The sequence below is a fragment of the Punica granatum genome, chromosome 7, assembly GCF_007655135.1.
Source record: "Punica granatum isolate Tunisia-2019 chromosome 7, ASM765513v2, whole genome shotgun sequence".
Classification (NCBI taxonomy): domain Eukaryota; kingdom Viridiplantae; phylum Streptophyta; class Magnoliopsida; order Myrtales; family Lythraceae; genus Punica; species Punica granatum.
In genome coordinates, this window is record NC_045133.1 from 8521861 (window position 1) to 8545073 (window position 23213).

A 23213-nucleotide genomic window follows, 5' to 3' on the forward strand; every position below is an offset into this window, starting at 1 on the left:
CTTGAGAAATGTGTATTTTTGTTGTGTAGTGTGTTGAGTTAAAGTTAAAGTTAAAATTTTTAAATTGGGAAATGTGTATTTTTGTTGTGTAGTGTGTTGAGTTAAAGTTAAAGTTAAAATCAGGATTCTTTGAATCCAAACGGGGCGTAATGATTTTGAGTCTTTCGACAAAGCTGTAGGTTTAGAAACAGCATGGAATCTTACATTGCAATTATCTGTCTGTGTCTGATGATTTTCCAAGTTAACTTATGGAAAGAGATTGTGATATATATATATATATATATATATTGCTTTGCCAGTCGAACAGCACTCAAAACTGGAAGCAAAAATCAGCTGAAGATCGCTGAACATACGATGAAAGTTTAATTTGCATAGTCGTTACTCAATCAAAAGCATGAAGCTCGAAATGTTCCATCTCATCAAAACTTGATTCGAGAAATAGATGAGCAGTGCAGTGCTACTGCCATTGCAGCCTGAAAGAATCACTAGGAGTTACAGGGGAAGTGGGTTGTACATAGCGCAGGATGCTGCTGTTTGTAGACCAAACTTCACGGAGCTCTGCTACGTCTTTGAGTTGGTTGCTGCCAACATTTAAAATGATCTGAAACATAGGCAGTCAGCTTCTTATTCTTCTCCATCTTCTCTGTTTGCAAGCTTCACTGTTTGCCATTATAGTTGTTTGATGGCAAGTAGAGAGCAAGCCTGATAGAATAGATGAATACGATGATTAGGCTCATCCCATGTTGCTTCTATGCTCTTGATTTGCGACGATGCCCATTGCGTGAAAACAGCTAACATGTGATAATGAAAGAAGATGTTAATCTCACAGAGAGAGAGAGAGAGAGAGAGAGAGATCTGCAAGACAAATACGTGATTCAACTTTTATTGTTACCTTGGAATGCAGGATAAACGTAAAACCGAGTAACATGGCAATTGATGAGGTCGCTAGCAACCTCAACTAAGGGTGGCGGTCGCGAGGCCTCCACACATACTACACCACCACACCACACCACACCACACCCCACCCACCCACCCCCAACCTTCCCTGGCTCCCCGACGGACTGCCATTTTTTAGTTTTTGAAAATAACTTTTATTTAGAAAAAAGGTTTTCCGGACGGAAACGTGGCCTTGTTTGGTTTCATAGTGTTATTTTGGAATCACAATTCTAATTTAACTCTACTCACTACAAAACAAAATAATTCATACAAAGTCAAAGAGTGGACTTCATTTATACCTTTTTTTTCCACAACAAAACAATATAACTCATACAAAATCAAAGGGTGGGTCTCATTTATACCACTCTTTTTCAAAATCAAAATCTGATTTTAAAATTCTACTATGAAACCAAACGCAACAATAATGTTTCGACTGAAAACTAACAAAAAGATTGAAATTGGATAACATTTTTTAAAGTTTTCAATTTTAAAAAAATTTAAATCCATCTTAATGCAGTGAATTTTTTTTAACGATTTCAAATAAGTTTTTCTTCTGATGATGCAACTATTTGTGGAATATCTTTAAAATTTAAATAATTTTTTTTTATATTTGTTCAATACACTGACCATATGTATATTATGTCAAGTTTCTGGAGAAAACTCCGTTCGATCAAGACATCATTATCCTATATCTTCGTATCTTCTCTCATCCTTCCATCCATTCGTTTTGTCTATTAAGTTTTAACAAAATTGAAGTGACAGTCTAAGTATTTATTAATCTGTGTATTTATAATATTATCTTATCCTAACCTAATAGGATTGGATTAGCCTGATGGTTAAATGGTGTGACTTTCTCGAAAAAATCCAAAGTTCGAGTCACTCGAAAACTATGCAGGAGAATATTCTTTATTTGTTAGATGTGAGTATAAATTTATTTATTCTAACTGATGATGCTCCAAAAACTAAAAACCTAGACACGGCCCGTTTATTCCCAGATTAACACAGATCTTCCTACTCAACCTATTTAATTAAGCGTGTCTAATTGTGTACATGTATACATATCTACAAGATACAACACGAATACCTAAAATGAATCCATTCCTACAATATTTATACAATTAAAAACAATAAACACAAATTAGAACCAACTAAGTTGTAAACGCATTGATAATTATACAAAATTAGCATAATAAAGTATTAATAAAACAAAACCACACTCATTATCCGATAAAAGTATCACAACATATGCGTCTAAGTTTACAAACTGAAGACTAATACCCTCATAAATGGGTAAATAGGTTAATAGGTTCAGTTACATTATAAAACACGTTTAACTAAATGGGTATAGTCGTGTTTATACTATTATTTATACGGGTTACGCGGGTTCGACCCGTTTAGACTGCAAACACATTTAACTAAACCCAAACATATTTAATTCCGTGTCGTATCCATGTCATATTATCATGTCGTGTCAGAAAATGTCAGTCCTATTGAAGGCTACCAACCCTTCAACCACGTTGCCCGATGACCTTAGGAGGTGCTAACCACCTCATCTTGGGGGTTAGTGGTTGCAAGTGGGGCACCAACCTTGGTAATTCCTCACCCTCGGGAAGTTCTGAGGGTTTTGGATTTTTTAAATTAATTTTTAAACTTGCTACTTTAATTTCTAAAGAAAAATTACTAGGTAAAATCATATATATATATATATATATAATAAAATAGACTATGCATGCAATAAATGTTCTAATAAACTATTTTATAAATTAAATATTATAGTAGATAGAATGATATACTAAATCAAAAGTAGTAAAGTAATCTACGTCTGTAATAAATGTTCGTAATAAATGTTTCAAATTTTGTTAATACACACTAAATTTCATAAATTATGTCATTCTAAATAAAATAATATAATAATTTTTAAAAAACAAGTCTTATACAAACAAAGAACATATATTGTGTTAATATATACTATAATATTTTTTTAAGATACAACGAACAATTCTTATCTATACTATATAGTAAAGTTAACTATATTTTACATTAAATAAGGGCATATTAGATAGGGTTAGAATAATCAATTTGTGGATAAATAAGAAAATATAAATAATTGGTAAAAAAATATAAAGGAAGTATTGGAATTAATAATTTGACAAATAACGAAATTAAAGAATTAGATGAAAAGCTAGAAATACAAAATTATTATTGTATTATGTAAATTACTTTAATTTTAATAAAACGTTATGAAAAATTATTATTTGAAACTTGAAATTAATAATATTGATAAAATATTATTAATTTTATAAAAAAAATGGTCTTTCATAATAAAAAGAATTACAATATAGAAAAAAAATATAAAAGATATATTAAAATAAAACCGTGCAACGCATGAATAAAAAGCTAGTTACAACTAAAAAAATAAACTTTTGATCTTTGTTAGATATATGACGAACTATTTTTTAACGTAAAATCATGAACGTTTTCATTTAAATCTCAAATCTATCGTGGCCACAAATTTTTTATTTTGGTTTGTTAGATGACATGGCAGTCGTTTCCGGGTGACAAAGCACTCTAGAGATAAAAAAAATTTAAAAAAAACATATAGAAAGTAAATATATTCAATTTTTTTTTAAAAAAATGTAACCCGCATTCCCAATAGTGCCACACCAACTGTAAGAAAAAGTGAAGTCGTGATAAATTTTAGACAAAAATGAAAATTCATTATTTTATGTTAAAAAAATAGTTCGTTATATATTTGAGAATAGTGAAAGTTCGTGTTCTTAAGCATAATTTATCCTATATAATAATATGACAGAAATGAAATTGAAATGATTTTTTTATATGTGGTAAAAAGAATAATTCATGTTATATTTGAGACTCTTCATGACTTTTAATAATTTACCCTATGATGGGTCTGGTATATACTTACGCAACATTGACACATGAAACACGTTATAAATGCGGGACGGTTCAGGGGGCAGAGCCAACTGGTATGCCACCTTCCCAATCCGCTCCAGAATCTCATATGGCCCGATATATCTGGGACTAAGCTTTCCTTTCTTGCCAAATCTCATAATACCTTTCCATGGTGATACTTTTAAGAAAACTCGATCCCCTTGCTGGAACTCGAGGTCCTTTCTTCGTTTATCTGCATAATTCTTTTGTCGCCCTTGAGCGGTCTTTAATCTTTCCCTGATAACCTTGATCTTTTCAGCTATTAAGTCGATTATTTTCGGTCCAGTTAATTGCCTCTCTCCAACTTCATTTCAACACAAAGATGTTCGACAAGCCCGGCCATAAAACGACTCGTAAAGAGCCATTCCAATACTAGATTGGTAACTGTTATTATAGGCAAATTCCATCAAAGGAAGGTAGTCATCCCAGCTGCCTTGAAATTTTATAATACACTCTCTTAACATATCCTCCAATATCTGAATGGTCCTTTCGCTTTGCCTGTTTGATTCGGGATAAAAAGCAGTGGTCAAATTCAGCTTCGTGCCTAGAGCAGTAACAAAACTATTCCAATACTTGGAAGTAAAATAGGAGCCTCTGTCTGATACTATAGATATCGGCACACCGTGCAACCTCACAATTTCTTTAATGAACAACTATGCCAATTGATCTGCACCAAATGTCGTTTTAACTGGTAGAAAGTAAGCGGATTTAGTCAGCCTATCAACTATCACCCATATAGAATCATGCCCCCTTCGTGTTCGTGGAAGTCCCGAGACAAAATCCATGGTGATCTTTTCCCATTTCCATTCAAGTACCGGAAGAGGTTGTAATAACCCGAATGAGTGTTGATGTTATGCCTTAACCTGCTGACATACTAGACACTTAACAACAAATTCAGCTATCTCCTTTTTCATGTTATTCCACCAATAACTTCCCTTCAAATTATAATACATTTTCGTGCTTCCCGGGTGCATCGCATATGGTGAGCTATGGGCCTGTGCCAGAATCTCTCTCTTTAATTCATTGTCGTCGGGTACACAAATTCGATTCCCAAACATAAGTGTGTCATCCTCTTTTAAAAGAAATTTAAACTTCTTGCATTCCATCACTCTGCCTTCCTTTATCTTGATTTTCATCTCTACAAAAAAATGGATCTCCTTGTTACGCTTTTCGAATTCGATCAATTAGCACTGATTTCACATCATAAATAGCCATTAATGTTTCAAAACTGGTTGCCTCTAGTTTAACTTCCAATGACCTAAGTTCATTAATAAGTGTGTCGTGACCACTCTACATACCTGCTAATCTCGCTGATAATTTCCTACTCAATGCATCTGCCACGACATTTGTTTTTCCCTGGATGATAGTTGATCGTGCAATCATAATCTTTAATTAATTCCATCTATCTCCTCTGTTTTAAGTTGAGTTCTTTCTGAGTGAACAAATATTTCAAACTCTTGTGGTCTGTATAAATCTCACATCTTGCCCCTGAGAATTTTATCCCTTAGTTAACCGATTCGATTCGATTGAATTAATTGGAGTCCATTAAGCTCCCGAACGTCAAGGAAAAAAAAAAAGCACGAGGGGTGGGGTTGAGGGTGGGTTTCTATACGCCCCATCACAATTGTCCTAATAGAAAGATGACGACAAAATCTTGACAATGTCAGTCAACATTGCGCAAGTAAGCTTGTGACATGCTAAACGCCCCGCCCCTCTCCACTTATTCTTTCTTCCTCTCCCTCAATTATTTTGTATGTTTTTCCCTCAATTATTTTGTATCTTTTAATTATTTCAATATTTTTCCAATATTATCATATTTTTAATAATTTATAGAAAAGTAATAGAAAATTGATGAAAGATGGATGAAAAATGAAAAACTTACGGAAAACTAGCAATTGCCAATAAACGAAACAATTCTAGAAGTACATGCTTTTAAATATAACAATTTGCTTGCTGGGTGTTTACGTGGCGAAATTCGGACACCCTCGTTATGAAAACAAAAGGGTAAAAGGTAGAAACCTCCTTTGAGGTTTGAGAAAATTGTATTCTTCCCCGAAAAAGAATAATTTTAGTCCGTTAAATTTAGTCACTTTTCTATTTATCCTTTTTGTTATTTCTTTTCTATTTTTGTCCTCTACCTATCATTTTATTTATGTTTTCATCATTTTGTTACTTTAACCATTAGAGCCACTGACAGAGGTATCAGAGACTAAGTAGGAAATTTATTTTCACATACTTTGTTATGTTCTTCAGCTACGAGAAGGGACAAATCAGTCAAGGAAGAAGAATAAGGAGGAGGAGTCGAGGGAAGAAAATGAGAGAAGAATTTATTTTCTATATTTATTTTAAATATTCATTTGTTAATTTGGGCTTTCTTTTTCCATTGGCATGTCCACATGTCTTAATTTCTCCTAGGTAGGCACCTAATTGGAATTCAAGTCAACAAAATTAATAGTACTCAAAGTAACGGAAGGATCAAAATAAAAAAAGAAACAAAAGGTAAAGGACATAAACTGGAAAGAAAATAGAAATATGATGACAATAGAAAAGTGGCTAAACCTATGGGACTAAAACTATAATTTTCCCTAGCCTCCCCCATTTGTTAGTAAAATATGCACATAACCCCATTTAACCCTTTTTTATCAAACGAAAAGAAAACATCGTTATTTTTTTTCTTTTTTCATATATATTGCAGGGAATTCCTCAAGGTCGTTGATCTAGAGCGATCATGGAAATTTCTAGAAACTTGGGTAAACATGAGCAAGAGCAGACACAAAGAATACAATAAATTTATTTGATGAACTTAGCACTTATGTGGCAAAGTAATCGTGATATTCTTTTCCTTGCCCTAATTCGATGGCGATGAAGAGAAGCAATTGTTCGTACTCATTCGATCACAATTTCCCAAAAAGGGAAGCAATTATGATAGCTCTTCTCCTTGTCCTATTCCGATCGCAATTCCGGAAGGGGAGAAGCAATATGTTCGCTAGTGTCCTATTCCGTTCGGAAAAATCTCCCTCTCTACATCCTCTTTGTGTCGTTTGAGTTTGGTAATATAATTCCTAACAATATGAGTGAAAAAAGGTAAAATAAATAAATAAAAATATTGATGTTTACTTTTCATGTAATCAGAAAAGGTCAAATGGGATTACGTGCATATATTGCCAACAAATGGGAAAAAGTGCAGTTCTCCAAACTCTCAAGGGAAGTTTCTGTTTTTTCCCCAAAAAAAATCAATTTTTGACTCCATTTAAAATAGAGAAAATAATGTTAGAATTTTTTCAAAAAAATTATCCTAGAAAATCAATCCAATTATTTCCTTTTTTTTTAGATTGTAATATAGATGGAGATATAACTAGAGTTTACACCCGTGCTATTAGCCGTATATAAAATAATTATTTTGTAATTCATCCAAAAGTAATTATTTTATCCGCCACACAAAAAGTGAAGAAGAGTGAAGAGAAAGTGAGATAGGGGTAAAAAGAGAAAAGCCTGTGGAGAGTGAATTTTAGAGAAAAATTATCAATTTGGTTCTCGAAAAATCATATTACCATCAATTTGGTATGTCAAAGATTTTTGCCATTATTATGATCCTCCAAAGATAATTTTGATGGACAAATTAGTCCTCCTTTAGAAAGACTACTAGAATTGTTATAACTCCATCAATAATTTCGAATAAATAAAGAATAATTTTTTTTGCTATTTGAGATAGAGGGAGGGTCGACAAACTTCGAGGGCCCATCCCATCGGCCACATCCCCAGTGGCGGTCGTCAAAGACAGCAACCTACGTCGAAAACAATAGCCTGCGTCTAAGACAACAACCTATGTCCGATGGCCTGCTAAAGAGGACCCAAAGTTTGTCCCTTCCCCCTATCTCTCTCTCTAGAGAAACAGAGGGAGGCAAACCTCTAGGGGCCGCCCCTCCGAGGCCGCCCCTTCCGACTAGCTTCCCTCCCCTCAAGGGAGGTCACCGGTGTCTGTTAGAGACCCCGGTAGACCCCCATTGGGGAGAGGTGGTTGGAGGGGGGCCTGCCCACTTTTCGGTTATAAAATTTTCTCTTAATTTTTTTTTTCGGTTGAAAGAATTTTCTCTTAATTTATTAGTATAGACATAGAATAAAAATGACACGCCACCCAGGATCCGCTGTGGGCCCAGTGGTTGGGTCCCACTCAGAAGCCAGAATCAGGCACTCCACCACTCCCATGCATTCATTGATCAAAACCTCTGCTCCTTCCGTACCTTTACACCTCTGAAGAAGAAGCGGAGCTGAGGAGACGAGTCTGCTCTCACTCTCTCTCACTCTGTCGTTCTTCAATGGAGAAGTTGTCCGACGAGTTAGGGTTAGCGCGGAGCAAGAAGGAGGGCCTGCGTCGAGCTCTAGACCTCGTCCAAGCCCAGGCAAATACCGTCATGCTGTTCGGCCTTCAATGGCAGGACTTGGAGGAGCACTTCGACTCCATCTCCAAGGCCATCGGTGAAAGGCTGGAGCAACTCGGGGCCAGGGAGAGGTCGGTGGAGGAGAGGTTTGCAGATGTCGTGTCCAAGGAGAGGGAGGTGGAGAAGAAGGCCGAGGAATTTGAGCGAGAAGTTCTCATGAGGGAGGAGAGGTTGGCCCTGTTGGAAAAGAGGCTCGAGGATTGCTCGAGAGAATGCAAAGAGAAGGAGGATCGTCTGGCGTCGGCGACGGATTATCTCGCTGAATGTCTCCAGGAGACCGAGGTCAAGGAGAAGGAGCTGATTTCGGTGAGGGATTCCATTGAGGATTCTCAGAGGGAGCTCGGGATGAAAAAGCAGGACCTCCAAGATTCGTTAAAGACCTGCTGCGCTGAACTCGATTCGAAGAAAATGGAACTCGATAAAATCCAAAAGTCGGTAGCGGAGTGCAGGGTCGATCTCGATTTGAAGTGGAGACAGCTCGGCTCTATCAAGACGTTGATTGATGAGTGTAATGAGGAGCTGACATCCAAAAGGAAGGATATGGATGCCATTAAGAAGTCCGTGGTAGTGTGCTCCGCTGAGGTCGACTCGAAAAAGAGTGAACGCGCATTGCTGGAGAAGTCTGTTAGAGATCTCAAGGTGGAAGACCGGAGGAGGATACAGAAATGTTCGCGGCTATGCCCAGATGAAATCGGGTTGAAGAAAGAGCTAGAATCCGCCAAGGCTTTACTCGTCCAACGGGAAGCAGAGCTGAAGTCTAGAGAGGAACAACTTGAGGCTAGTCACAAGGAACTAGCCTTGGCTAGAGCTGAAAGGGACGAATGCCTTAGTGAAATCCAATCGGCCAGAGCATCGTTCGAGGAACGCTCCAGGATACTAGAGGTAAAGGAGAGACAGCTCCAAGGGCAGCTTATGGGGTTAAAAACCCAGCAAGAGCGCTTGCATTCGTTGCAAAAGTCGCTGGAGGAGAAGAGAGCAGAGGTTGAATTGAGGGAGGGAGTTAACGTTGTTCTTGTCCAACAGAAGCTTCTAGACACGATTCAAATGTCGCTCGATCCCGCGAAGCTGTTCTTACTGGCTCTGCAGGAAGTTGACTCCTTATGTGCAAGGAAGAAGGTGAGAAGAGTAAGCAAGAGGAGCTGTCTCTTGCTCTTACGCTACTTAGGTGAGGCTTCGCTAGAGATTAAGCCTAAGGTGAAGGAAGCTGCAATGGCACTGGCCAGCCAATGGAAGGCTCAGCTGAGTGCTTCTTCACCCCATTTTGTTTTCGGGGTGTTGGCTTTCTTGAGGCTTATAGTGGTCTATGAACTGACCCCTGCATTTTGTCTCAATGAGCTAGAAGATCTTGTGAATTCGATAGCCCATCATGGGGAAACAAATGAACTACGAAAGCTCCTTGGTCTGTCAGGACCGCTACCTCGTAAGTTTCATAAACTTTTACAGGCTAAACCTCCATGTGGATGCACATGTATTCATCATATTCTCGTTTCTTACTGTATTGATGATTGTTTGTCTTTTGCTAATTGTTTGAAGTTTTTATACTCAGTACTTTCTCAATATGTGTTGCTAATCTTTCACACCGATTGTCTTCTGTTGGTTTGATAAGAGCTTGCATTCTCATGATCTTCTCTTGGGTAAATCAGTTACTGTTGTGAATGTTACCATTTTCAGTTAGACTCCTTTCCCGTTTTCGGCTTAGACTGACTTTTGCTTGTCTTCATTGGCAGTAGCTAATGACCAGTTGCTAGGAAGAGTTCCACAAATCCGTTACTTTGAAGGGTCCCTGATGAAAGTTTATAGCTTAGATAATGAATTGAGTTGACAATAGCTGCTGCCTAGTTTACATCCACCAGGCTTTAGTTTGCCCTTGTTATTCGACCAATGACTTCCTTATGTTTATGGTTGTGGACAAGTCGCTCAATCACTTGTGCTGACCCATGGAGGCTTCAGTTTTGGTTTGCTTCCACATATATGCTCCTTTATCTTAATGCTATGCAGTAATAGCACTCAGTGCATCTTTGTAAGTTTTATATAATTGAAAAACATCCGAGACTTGCTAAAGTTCTGTTTGCTTTGTGCTCGTAATTCCATGGCAGCCCCAAAGGTTATCCTTCTTAAGCAGGCTGGAAAGAAGCTTGCTCAGATCTCCCCGAAAGTTGAGGATTGTTCCCAAGTACAGCATCCATACAAGCGTAGCCGCATGGCCTAAAGAAGTTAACTTTTGGGACTATCAAATGCTTAGTAAGAGTACATTTACCCCCTTTTAACTGTTCTTGCTTCTAGCACATAGGCTAATATGATTATGCTTGTAAATATCTAGGCGGAATATCTCATGTTGACATTCTCATAGAGGTTAATGATATTAAAGAGGCTCTATGGTATCCATATTGCAATTATCTGTCTGTCTGATGATTTTCTAAGTAAGCTTATCAAAAGAGATTATGATATGGAAAGTTCTGTGCCAGTCGAGCAGCTGAAGATCACTAAACATATGATGAAAGTTCAATTGCACAATCGTAATTCAATCGAAAGCACTGAACTCCAAATGTTCTGTCATTGAAACTGGATTCGAGAAAATAGATGAGCAATGCAATGCTACTGCCACTGCAGGCTAAAAGAAATGCTAGGAGTTACAGGGGAAGTGGGTAAAGGATAGTTTAGGATGTTGCTGTCGGAATATACACCTTCTTTAGCCCGGACTTTGCCAATCTTTGAAACGTCTTTGAGTTGGTTTTGCCAACATTCAAAATGACCTGAACCTCAGTCTGCCTTTTCTTCTCCGTCTTCTTTGTTTGTCTTCTCTGTTTGCAAGCTTCTTGTGGAGGAACCGCAAAGTTGAAAGCATGTATTGCGACGTACGAATGTAACAAATTTCGGTGAACAGAGTTAGAAAAATTAGAGTTAACATGATGCACCTTCGGGAAGTTATCTGGTCTGTGATGAGTAATGGCAAGTGAAGGAACTTCTGCCATTATAGTCGTGGGATGGCAAGTAGAGCAAACCATTCACAATAAATTAATACGGCGATAAAGATGGATCGATAAGAAGGTTCAAGTGCTCTATCTGGACCTGTGATGCCGGGAAGCTCTCACGTGTCTCTTCTATGCCCTTGATCTGCAACGCCCGTTCGAAGAAAACAATTAACATGCGACAATGCAAGAAGATGTTGATCTAATAAGATAGAGATAGATACCTAAGCTGATCACGTGGTTCGATTTTGATTGTTACCACGGGGTTCGATTTTTGCCGTGCCTTTGTTGCCTTAATCGCACGCATCAACCTAAGCACGGACACAAATCGAACTTGTTTTCATACTCGGCTAATGATCAAATATGTAGCGCTAACTCCCATATATGCTGTGCAAGTCAAGGAAATGTCTCTCGCTGCCATGTAGAGTTATGTATTTGTCCTCTCAGATTTGTGCGTTGCTATTTTTTTGGAAAGAATCGAAACTCCTTCCTAGAGAGAGCTAGCTGATATGCTCCGAACTGAATGATCTAATCAGCCCAGCTAGCTGCCTCCACGATTTTTTCCTTGAATCCTAGACCCGTCAATGGCTGTCCACGTCGAGTGATGCCGTGGAACCTCGAGTAGGGCCTTCAAGCCTCCAATCATGGATCACCTCTACACGTGGGCCTCTTGGAAAATGTCAAGTCGTAGGCTTAAAATGAACCCAAATTCGACCAATTCAACTCACTAAATCATCACATCCGTCACTGACTTGTAACGGCCGTTAAGTGCACAAAATGGGTGTAAACAAATCCATATGCTTCTATGAAAACCCTTAGCTCCTAGTGATAAGTCTCTTCACGTTCCCTGTATTAAAGCAACAAAAGTGTTTTGGCTTTTATAATTTTCACCACAGTCTCTTACTTTTTCATGAACATGCTCTTGAATTTCGGATTTCTCGAAAATTTTATCCAATTAATGTACAATCTACTTATGCATCTCTAAGAAATACAAGTACCCGCTGAAGGACTAGTTAATTTAATTATTTCTTAACTTATCCTCTTCACGATTGAGAAACTCATGCATATATGCATTTTCACAAAAGCTGCTACTAGCATCACATATAATTTGCTTCTACCATCATTAGAATAGTGGAAAATTATTTTGGCGAAGCTTATATCTAGAGAATATTATGCTAAGTGAACTTTCATAATAAAACTTTGTATTAATTCCAGAAGAAATAATGATACCATAAAGATGTTCTCTTCAATTTAAAATTGGAAGTTACTGATTGATTATACATGTACATGCATTTGTTTTAGCAATTATATATCATCCGTATAGCTTTAAGAAGCTAATAAAGGGAAGTGACTATGTCAACCAATATTTGCATGTCATAAATCAGTTAATTTTTTAACAATTGCATTTTTTATTTGCAAAATTCGTTCGTCAAGGTGAAATCAATTAATTTTTAACTCCGAGTTTTTTATTTATTAGCCTTGAACTTTTTTCTAATTTTATTGCTTGAATTAAGTAAAGTTTTTTCTTTTATTATAGACGTTTTTAGAATAAGGAAAATTAGGTTGTTTTCTTTCTTTCCTAATTATACCCTAAATGGAAAACCTATTTAAATTTAGATGGCGTTTGGTAATGAAGTTAAATTTAATTTAGTTTGATTCGAGGAGATAAAGATAAAAGTAATTGGAAAAAGTACGTCAGAGAATTTTAAAAAGAAGATGAAAAAGTAATGATTTTGTTGTTAAATTAAGAAAAAAGTGTTAAAATTGAGGAAAAGTATTGAACAGTTGAGAGAATTTAGTATTAAAAATTAATAGTAATAATATATTATATATATAAAAGTATGGAGCTCACTGTTGTGTTTCTCCACATTTACTTTTTCAAAATGCCCTTCAAACTTTAAAAAGTATGCATCAATATCCCTCCTTATCTCACTAAATTGTATTTCTCTAAAATATAACCGCACATACATTTTCACTTAGATTAAGTCATTTACACCAGTCGCCTCATTCTAAACACGCACATCCATCAATATATCTTCAGTTCAAATTTAACAAAAAAATAAAAATTTATACTTATTCTATACCTTCTAAATCATATTTTACAACTAATATTATCTATACCCATACTTCATATATATCTATACTAAACCCAAAAGTGTGAAATCCCTAAAAGTAATTCTCCATATTTATTTTTTTAAAATACCCTTTAAATTTTAAAAACTTGCATTTATATCCCCTATTTGTCTGTCCAATTTAAATCTTCCAAAATATAACCGCCGATACATTTTTTTTTAGATCATGCCTCCTATACCAATGACAACTATCTACATGCATCTTTTCATCAATAAGTACCTTTTATGAACCGACTAAAAACAACTATTTCACATTTAATAATAATAATAATAATAATAAAGAAGAGAGAAATGTTACTATCAATATGTCAGTTCCCATGGACCCATTGAAGGAAAAAAAAAAAGGAAAAGCAACAGACAAAAGGCAACCGCTTATAGAAGTTGAAGGGAGAAAAGCAAAGCTGCTTATAGAAGGTACCCAGAGAGGAGTGTCCCTTCAATTATGATACTATGGCGTTTCCATATAGGTATATATATATATATATATAAACTTCCAATTATCTCCCAATTGATTATGAGTGAAGCGCGAAAACACTCTCAACGTGAGAGAGTTTTCGAGAGAGGAGTATTCTTATGTTTGAGAATCTCACCATTTCTCCTATTTTTCTTCTATTACTCTATCCATTATGAAGTATTATTTTTTTCTATTCTTTTCTTTTCAGGGCGTTGGGTTTTGATGAAGGGATATCATTACCGTGACATTATATCTCTCGCGGGTATTATTATATCCTGAGTTAGCATTTCCATTGAAACTGTATTTCAATATTGTTGTAAGGAAATTTGTCTTTATTAAGAAAGTTTATTGGTAACGCCTACTACACTGTTTTTCAAGTATTTCGATCTATGAACTTTGATTTCTATTTTGATTCTTCCTTTTTATGAACTTTATTTCTGGGTTATGTGATTTTTATGTATTAGATTTTTTTGGTGTAATTCATTTTTATGATAACTTTGAGATTCCGCCTATATCTTGAATGATTGTCCATACAATTTGAGAATAGAGAGAACGTTCTCTACGTAGTATGGTTTTTTGAGATATAGAGACATTTCATATATATATATATATGTGTGTGTGTCATAAATTATATTTTTAAATTTTGCACCAAGTTGAATATTTTGCTGCGATTGAGGTGTTGGAGTATTTGAGCTGCGTACTGATACCCGAATATTTTGTGGGTCTTGTGCTATGACGGCTTGTTATTTAGCCACCATAAATAATTTCCCTCGGTCGAATGGGATGAAGCAACTCAATGTTGCGGAAGAGAAGGGGTGGTTCCATTCAGATATTCTCCCAAAACAAGTTGAAGTTAAGTGGAAAATATGCATGCTCAGAGTACGAGCCACCTTGAGTTCGGAAGGACACGAGCATTGTAAGATAATTATTTCTATATTTTCCATGATGATTTTGACCGAATATTATTTCTATATTTTGCATGACGATTTTGACCGAATATTAATAATTGGTCAAGAAGAAGTTTCTTGAAGTATCTAATTAATTATGTACAGAGTTAATCTAAAGTCATTCGAAGTAAATTGGAACATTCTTTGTGTCACTTTCTTTTTTCCGTTACAAGGAAATATCACTTTTGAAACTACCCTACCGATGAATTGAACTTTTTCTAGAATATTCTTTGCCCGGGAATTATCATTTTATACGTGTGCATCAGTTAGAATTTAGTTAGCAAACCATGTTTCCTTATATATGGTTGCTCACAGTCAGTGAATTTATCAATGAGCAACATAATTATGAATTTTCAATTTTATGCACTATCTTCATTGAGATAAGATATAAACAATTGGAAAAAGAAGGTTTTGTATGGTGTTAACGTCGCACGCTCTCATAAAGTAACCAAAAGATTTCAGGTTGAATTCATTTTTCGTGGATATTAGTAAAACTACACTAATTGAGTGAAACGCAAAATATATTACAACTTTTAATTTTTGGAAGGTCCATCATTTGTAATGTTTGTGTATATATGCATACGGTTTTATCATCGTGAGTTTCTTTTTGCCCTTTGTAACTTTTTATATTTCCATTACAAGGAGAATACGTATACATAATTAGGTGTTCGAAAATGCTACAGTCGTATAACCGAAAAAAAAAATGCTATAGTCCATAGCCAGAAAAAGAAATTGCTAGAGTCCAAAATTTTCTTTTTATTTGCATGTGCCTTAGAGTAATTATATGTAGTTTATAAACAACTAATCCTCCTTTTATTACTGGAAATGCGATCTAGAGAAACTAAAACACATTACTATAATCATCTTGAAGTTGGTAAGATATATACAAGATTATCGAGTACATTCATCTTTGTGAAGCGATTTCTTTCCTTCCATGAATTTATTTAATAAAATTCATATTATAGTAAAGTACTTTATAATAAGTGATAGTTGGAAAAAAGGGATATTGCGTAGCGGTACTTGCCTCACTTATTAATTAAGAGGTTATAGATTTCGATTTTCACAGGTGCTATTCCCGTTATTCATTGTTTCTCATTTCTCTTTTGTTTACCATTATGACTATGAGTAGTCGTTCTTTTTTCTGTTATGCGTGCAACGCACGTGTGTAAATACTAATAGATAAGAAAAAGTATGAGATAAAATTTGAAGAAAAAGATAAAAATATAATGATTGTATTGTTAAATTAAAAGAAAAGTTAAGTTAAGTTAAGTTAAGTTCGTAAAGTATGTACTTTTTTCCGTTTACTTTTTTTTTTTAAATTGAAAGTATGTACTTTTAAAATAGTTTTGTTTATACCGTGTGTAACTTAGGTTGACGTTTCCTTTTAAGAAATGATTTTCTTATTTTCAAAAAAAATAAAAAGCATGAGGGGTATCGACCTGGATTGGTTCAAATGGTTCGGCGCTCATTCCCTTCAACCAAAATCTCATGTTCGAATCTTATGGATGAAAAAAAAATTCACACTATGACAGTTTTATTCCTTAGTGAGCCGATTCGGTTCGATTGAATCAGTCGGAGTTCATTAAACTTGCAAATGTCAGGATTCAAAAAATAAAAATAAAAACAAAAACAAACACGAGGGTTGGGGTTGAGGGTGGGTTTCTATACGCCCCATTACTATTGTCCTAATAGAAAGATGATGACGAAATCCCGACGATGTCTGTCAACATTGTGCAAGTAAGCTTGTGACATGCTAAACGCCCCGTCCCTCTCCACTTATTCTTTCTTCCTCTCCCTCAATTATTTTGTATGTTTTTCCCTCAATTATTTTGTATCTTTTAATTATTTCAATATTTTTCCAATATTATCATTTTTTAAATAATTTATAGAAAAAGTAATAGAAAATTGATGAAAGATGGATGAAAAATGAAAAACTTATGGAAAACTAGCAATTGTCAATAAACGAAACAATTCTAGAAGTATATGCTTTAAAAAAATGATTTGCTTGTGGGGGTGTTGACGTGACGAAGTTCGGACACCCTCGTTATGAAAACAAATGGGGTAAAAAGTAGAAACCTCCCTTGAGGTTTGAGAAAATTGTATTCTCCCCCGAAAAAAATAATTTTAGTCTTGTTAGATTTAATCACTTTTCTATTTGTATCCTTTTTATTATTTCTTTTCTATTTTTGTCATCTACCTATCATTTTATTTATATTTTCATCCTTCTGTTACTTTAACCATTAGGGCCGCTGACAGAGGTATCAGAGACTAAGTAGGAAAGTTCGTCTCACCTCCTTTGTTATGTTCTTCAGCTATGAGAAGGGACAAATCAGCCGAGGAAGAAGAATAAGGAGGAGGAGTCGAGGGAAGAAGAGAGAAAAATTTATTTTCTTTATTTATTTTAAATATTCATTTGTTAATTTGGGCTTTCTTTTTCCATTGGCATGTCCCCATGTTGTAGGTTGCGTTTGGTTTCATAGTAGGATTTTAAAATCAGATTTGATTTTGATTTTGAGTGGAAAAAATGGGGTTCACCCTTTGACTTTGTATGAATTATGTTGTTTTGTTGTGAAAAAAAGTGGTATAAATGGGACCCACTTTTTGATTTTGTATGAGTTATTTTGTTTTGTAGTGGATAGAGTTAAGTTAGAATTGTGATTTTAAAATAAAATCTCGAAACCAAACAGGCCCGTAATTTCTCCTAGGTAGGCATCTAATTGGAATTCAAGTTATTCAGCGAAAAAAAAAATTGGAATTCAAGTCAACAGAATTAATAGTACTCACAGTAATGGAAAGATCAAAATAGAAAAAGCAACAAAAGGTAAAGGAAATAAATAGGAAAGAAAATAGAAATACGATGAAAATAGAAAAATGGCTAAATCTACAGGACTAAAATTATACTTTTCCCTAGTCTCCCCCATTTGTTGGCAAAATATGCACATAACCTCATTTAACCGTATTTTATCAAACGAAAAGTAAACATCGTTATTTTTTTTTCTTTTTTCATACATATTGCAGGGAATTCCTCAAGGTCCTCGATCTAAAGCAATCATGAAAATTTCTAGAAACTCGGGTAAACATGAACAAGAGCAGACACAAAGAATACTAGAAATTTATTTGATGAACTTAGCACTTATGTGGCAAAGTAATCGTGATCTTCTTTTCCTTGCCCTAATTCGATGGCGATGAAGACAAGCAACTGTTTGCACTCATTCGATCACAATTTCCCAGAAAGAGAAGCAATTATGATAGCTCTTCTCCTTGTCCTATTCCGATCGCAATTCCGGAAGGAGAGAAGCAATGCATTCAGCGGTGTCCTATTCTGTCCGGAGAAATCTCCCTCTCTACATCCTCTTTGTATTGTTTGGGTTTGGTAGTATAATTCCCAACAAGATGAGTGAAAAAGGTAAAATAAATAAATAAAAATACTGGTGTTTACTTTTCATGTAATAAAAAAAGGTCATGTGGGATTACGTGCATATATTGCCAACAAATGGGAAAAAGTGCAATTCTCCAAACCCTAAAGGGAAGTTTATGCTTTTTCCCAAAAAAACAAAAATCATTTTTTGACTCCATTTAAAGTAGAGAAAATAATGTTAGAATTTTTTCAAAAAAATTATCTTGGAAAATCAATCCAATTATTTCCTTTTTTTTAGTTTGTAATATAGATGGAGATATAACTAGAGTTTACACCCGCTCTTTTTCGCCGTGTATAAAATAATTATTTTGTAATTCTCCCAAAAGTAATTATTTTATCCGCCAAACAAAAAGTGAAGAAGAGTGAAGAGAAAATGAGACAAGGGTAAAAAGAGAAAAGCTTGTGGAGAGTGAGTTTTAGATAAAACTATCAATTTAGTCCTCGAAAAATCATATTACCATCAATTTGGTATTTTAAAGATTTTTGCCATTATTATGATCCTCCAAAGATAATTTCGTTGGACAAATTAGTGCTCCTTTAGAGAGACTGCTAGAATTGTCATAATTCCGTCCATAATTTCGAAAAAATAAAGAATAATTTTTTTTTCTTTTTGAGATAGAAGGAGGGGGAGGCAAACCTCGGTGACCCCTCCCGTCGGCCACATCCTCAGTGGCGGTCTAAGACGGTAGCCTACGTAAAAAATAACAGCTTGCGACTAAGACAACAACCTATGTCCAATGGCCTGCTAAAGAGGGCCCCTAGGTTTGCCCCTTCCCCCTATCTCTCTATCTTGAGAAACAGAGAGGGGCAAACCTCTGGTGGGCCGCCCCCTCCGACCACCTTCCCCTCCCCCCCCTCCCAGGGGAGGTCGTCGGTGTTTACTAGAGACCCCCGGTGGACCCCCCCTCCCCCCTTAGGAGGAGGTGGCACGAGGGGGGCCCTACCCACTTTTGTTTCTCTCGAGAGAAGTAAAGGAGGGGGCAAACCTCTAGCCCCCTAAACCACCGACCCTTCCCCCTTCTTTCTCTCGAGAAAAGTTGGGGGGCAGGGCAAACTTTCGCCACTGTGACCTCCTTTGGGGGCTGTGGCCGACAAGAGAGGCCCACGAGGTTTGCCCCCATGTTTGTCTTGAAGAAAAAAACTTATTTTATTTATTAACTTTTTTAGAAATTATTGACAAACTTATGTCGATTCTAATAGTCTTTCTAGCGAAGGACTAATTTGTTCGACATAATTATCTTTGGAGGACCATATTGATGGCAAAAGTATTTGAAGAACTAAATTGATGGTAATGTGATTTTTCGAGTATCAAGTTAATAGTTCTCTTGTTTTTACTATATTACCCTATATCATATATCATTTTTTTCTCATTATAATTAAATTATTGTGGGCAATTTAGTAATATTATAATAAAAGTAACTATGGTAGACCCAATGGTTGGGTCCAAGGACCGTTGTGGGTCCAATAGTTAACTTATTCAAAAAATATCTATATGGTCCTTCAAAAATCATATTGTCATTAATTTGGTAATTCAAAATTTTTTACCATCAATATGGTCCTCATATTGCCATTAATTTGGTCATTAAAAGATTTTTGCCATCAATATGGTCTTTCAAAGATCATTCAGTCCATCAAATTAATCCTTTGTTAAAAATGTCATTAATATTGCATAATTTCGTCAAATAATTTCTAAAAAACAAAATTTTGCTGAAATAAAAAATCGACAATATTTCTCACTCCAACACACGCATTGTGATTTTGTCAATCGCCTGGTAGTCTCCATCTCCACCTCCATGTCCATTCGTCTTCATCTTTCCCATTGATATTGAGAAGAAGAACAAAAAAAACCAAGTAGACACGTGCATTTCCAACATGAGCATATACAGATTGAGTTTTAGAGAGAGAGCAGTTTTTCTTATGTCTAAATTTTTTTCTATTTTTACTTTTATATTTATAGAAATTATTTGAAGGAATTAAGCAATTCTAAGGGTTTTTTTAACGGATGATTAAATTAATGACAATATGATCTTTAAAAGACCTTATTAATGGTAAAATTCTTTGAAAGACCAAATTGATGACAATATGATCTTTGAATGATCATATCGAGGGCAAAAGTTTTTAAAATATCAAATTGATGGTAAAATAATTTTTCGAAAACCAAATTGATAGTTTTCTTTCAATATTTTTTTTTCGGTAGAATTTTCTCTTAATTTATTAGTATTGATATAGAACAAACAAACAGATACATGGGTAAAAATGACACGCCACCCAGGATCCGCTGTGGGCCCAGTGGTTGGGTCCCACTCAGAATTCAGAATCAGGCACTCCCATGCATTCATTGATCAGAACCTCTGCCCCTTCCCTACCTTTACATCTCTGAAGCAGAAGCGGAGCTTAGGAGACGACTCTGCTCTCTCTCTCTCACTCTGTCGTTCTTCAATGGAGAAGTTGTCCGACGAGTTAGGGTTAGCGCGGAGCAAGAAGGAGGGCCTGCGTCGAGCTCTAGACCTCGTCCAAGCCCAGGCAAATACCGTCATGCTCTTCGGCCTCCAATGGCAGGACTTGGAGGAGCACTTCGACTCCATCTCCAAGGCCATCGGTGAAAGGCTGGAGCAACTCGGGGCCAGGGAGAGGTCGGTGGAGGAGAGATTCGCAGAGGTCGCGTCCAAGGAGAGGGAGGTGGAGAAGAAGGCCGAGGAATTTGAGCGAGAGGTTCTCATGAGGGAGGAGAGGTTGGCCCTGTTGGAAAAGAGGCTCGAGGATTGCTCGAGAGAATGCAAAGAGAGGGAGGATCGTCTGGCGTCGGCGACGGATTATCTCGCTGAATGTCTCCAGGAGACCGAGGTTAAGGAGAAGGAGCTGATTTCGGTGAGGGATTCCATCGAGGGGTCTCGGAGGGAGCTCGGGATGAAAAAGCAGTATCTCCAAGATTCGTTAAAGACCTGCTGCGCTGAACTCGATTCCAAGAAAATGGAACTCGATAAAATACGGAAGTCGGTAGCGGAGTGCAGGGTCGATCTCGATTTGAAGTGGAGACAGCTCGGCTCAATCAAGACGTTGATTGATGAGTGTAATGAGGAGCTGACATCCAAAAAGAAGAGTCTGGATGCCGTTCAGAAGTCTGTGGCAGCATGCTCCGCTGAGTTCGACTCGAAAAAGAGCGAACTCGCATTGCTGGAGGAGTCTGTGAGAGATCTCAAGGTGGAAGACCGGAGGAGGATACAGAAATGTTCGCGGCTATGCCCAGATGAAATCGGGTTGAAGAAAGAGCTAGAATCCGCCAAGGCTTTACTTGTCGAAAGGGAAGCAGAGCTGAAGTCTAGAGAGGAACAATTTGAGGCTAGTCAAAAGGAACTAGCCTTGGCTAGAGCTGAAAGGGATGAATGCCTTAGTGAAATCCAATCGGCCAGAGCATCGTTCGAGGAACGCTCCAGGATACTAGAGGTAAAGGAGAGACAGCTCCAAGGGCAGCTTATGGGGTTAAAAACCCAGCAAGAGCGCTTGCATTCGTTGCAAAAGTCGCTGGAGGAGAAGAGAGCAGAGGTTGAATTAAGGGAGGGAGTTAACGTTGTTCTTGTCCAACAGAAGCTTCTAGACACGATTCAATTGTCGCTCGATCCGGCGAAGCTGGTCTTACAGGCTCTGCAGGAAGTTGACTCCTTATGTGCAAGGAAGAATGTGAGAAGAGTAAGCAAGAGGAGCTGTCTCTTGCTGTTACGCTACTTAGGTGAGGCTTCGCTAGAGATTAAGCCTAAGGTGAAGGAAGCTGCAATGGCATTGGCCAGCCAATGGAAGGCTCAGCTGAGTGCTTCTTCACCCCATTATGTTTTCGGGGTGTTGGCTCTCTTTAAGCTTATAGTGGTCTATGAACTGACCCCTGCATTTTGTCTCAATGAGCTAGAAGATCTTGTGAATTCGATAGCCCATCATGGGGAAACAAATGAACTACGAATGCTCCTTGGTCTGTCAGGACCGCTACCTTGTAAGTTTCATCAACTTTTACGGGCTAGACCTCCATGTGGATGCACATGTATTCATCATATTCTCGTTTCTTACTGTATTGATGACTTTTTGTCTTTTGCTAATTGTTTGAAGTTTTTATACTCAGTACTTTCTCAATAGGTGTTGCTAATCTTTCACACCGACTTTCTTCTGTTGGTTTGATAAGAGCTTGCTTTCTCATGATCTTCTCTTGGGTAAATTAGTTACTGTTGTGAATGTTACCATTTTCAGTTAGCCTCCTTTCCCGTTTTCGACTTAGAGTCTTTTGCTTGTCTTCATTGGCAGTAGCTAATGACCAGTTGCTAGGAAGAGTTCCACAATCTGTTACTTTGAAGGGTCCCTGATGAAAGTCTATAGCTTAGATAATGAATTGAGTTGACAATACCTGCTGCCTAGTTTACATCCACCAGGCTTTAGTTTGCCCTTGTTAGTCGACCAATGACTTTCTTATGTTTATGGTTGTGGACAAGTCGTTCAATCACTTGTGCTGACCCATGGAGGCTTCAGTTTTGGTTTTGCTTCCACATATATGCTCCTTTATCGTAATGCTATGCAGTAATAGCGCTCAGCGCGTCTTTGTAAGTTTTATATTATTGAAAAACGTCTGAGACTTGCTAAAGTTCTTTTGCTTTGTGCTCGTAATTCCACGGCAGCCCCGAAGGTTATCCTTCTTAATCAGGCTGGAAAGAAGCTCGCTCAGATCTCCCCGAAAGTTGAGGATTGTTCCCAAGTACAGCATACATACAAGCGTAGCCGCGTGGCCTAAAGAAGTTACTTGTGGGAGTCTCGAAGACTATCAAATGATTAGGAAGAGTACATTTACCCCCTTTTAACTGTTCTTGCTTCTAGCGCATAGGCTAATATGATTATGCTTGTAAATAGCTAGGCGGAATATCTCATGTTGACATTCTCATAGAGGTTAATGATATTAAAGAGGCTCTATGGTATCCATATTGCAATTATC

At 36.7% G+C, this 23213-nt stretch overlaps 2 protein-coding genes across 4 annotated transcripts; both read left to right on the forward strand.

Annotated features, from left to right (window-relative positions):
* Window positions 1-8082: 8082 nt before the first annotated feature.
* LOC116212702 (protein CROWDED NUCLEI 2-like) lies at window positions 8083-10725 on the forward strand. 3 transcript variants are annotated; one of them, XM_031547346.1, is made up of 2 exons: window positions 8083-9747; window positions 10055-10311. In XM_031547346.1, the coding sequence occupies exons 1-2, from the start codon at window positions 8205-8207 to the stop codon at window positions 10147-10149; spliced, it is 1638 nt and encodes a 545-aa protein (XP_031403206.1). In that variant the 5' UTR covers window positions 8083-8204; the 3' UTR covers window positions 10150-10311. The 3 variants fall into 3 exon arrangements, with proteins under 3 accessions (XP_031403206.1, XP_031403207.1, XP_031403205.1); XM_031547347.1 differs by having other exon boundaries at window positions 10058-10311; XM_031547345.1 differs by lacking the exon at window positions 10055-10311 and adding an exon at window positions 10424-10725 and having other exon boundaries at window positions 8086-9747.
* Window positions 10726-20583: 9858 nt separating this feature from the next.
* LOC116212780 (protein CROWDED NUCLEI 4-like) lies at window positions 20584-23213 on the forward strand. The gene is made up of 2 exons (XM_031547468.1): window positions 20584-22229; window positions 22903-23213. The coding sequence occupies exons 1-2, from the start codon at window positions 20687-20689 to the stop codon at window positions 23013-23015; spliced, it is 1656 nt and encodes a 551-aa protein (XP_031403328.1). The 5' UTR covers window positions 20584-20686; the 3' UTR covers window positions 23016-23213.

Coding starts and splice junctions, on each gene's coding strand:
- LOC116212780 (XM_031547468.1), top strand. CDS start 20,687: ATGGAGAAGTTGTCCGACGAGTTAGGGTTAGCGCGGAGCAAGAAGGAG. Junction 22,230..22,902: donor TCTGTCAGGACCGCTACCTT/GTAAGTTTCATC, acceptor ATTCCACGGCAG/CCCCGAAGGTTATCCTTCTT.
- LOC116212702 (XM_031547345.1), top strand. CDS start 8,205: ATGGAGAAGTTGTCCGACGAGTTAGGGTTAGCGCGGAGCAAGAAGGAG. Junction 9,748..10,423: donor TCTGTCAGGACCGCTACCTC/GTAAGTTTCATA, acceptor ATTCCATGGCAG/CCCCAAAGGTTATCCTTCTT.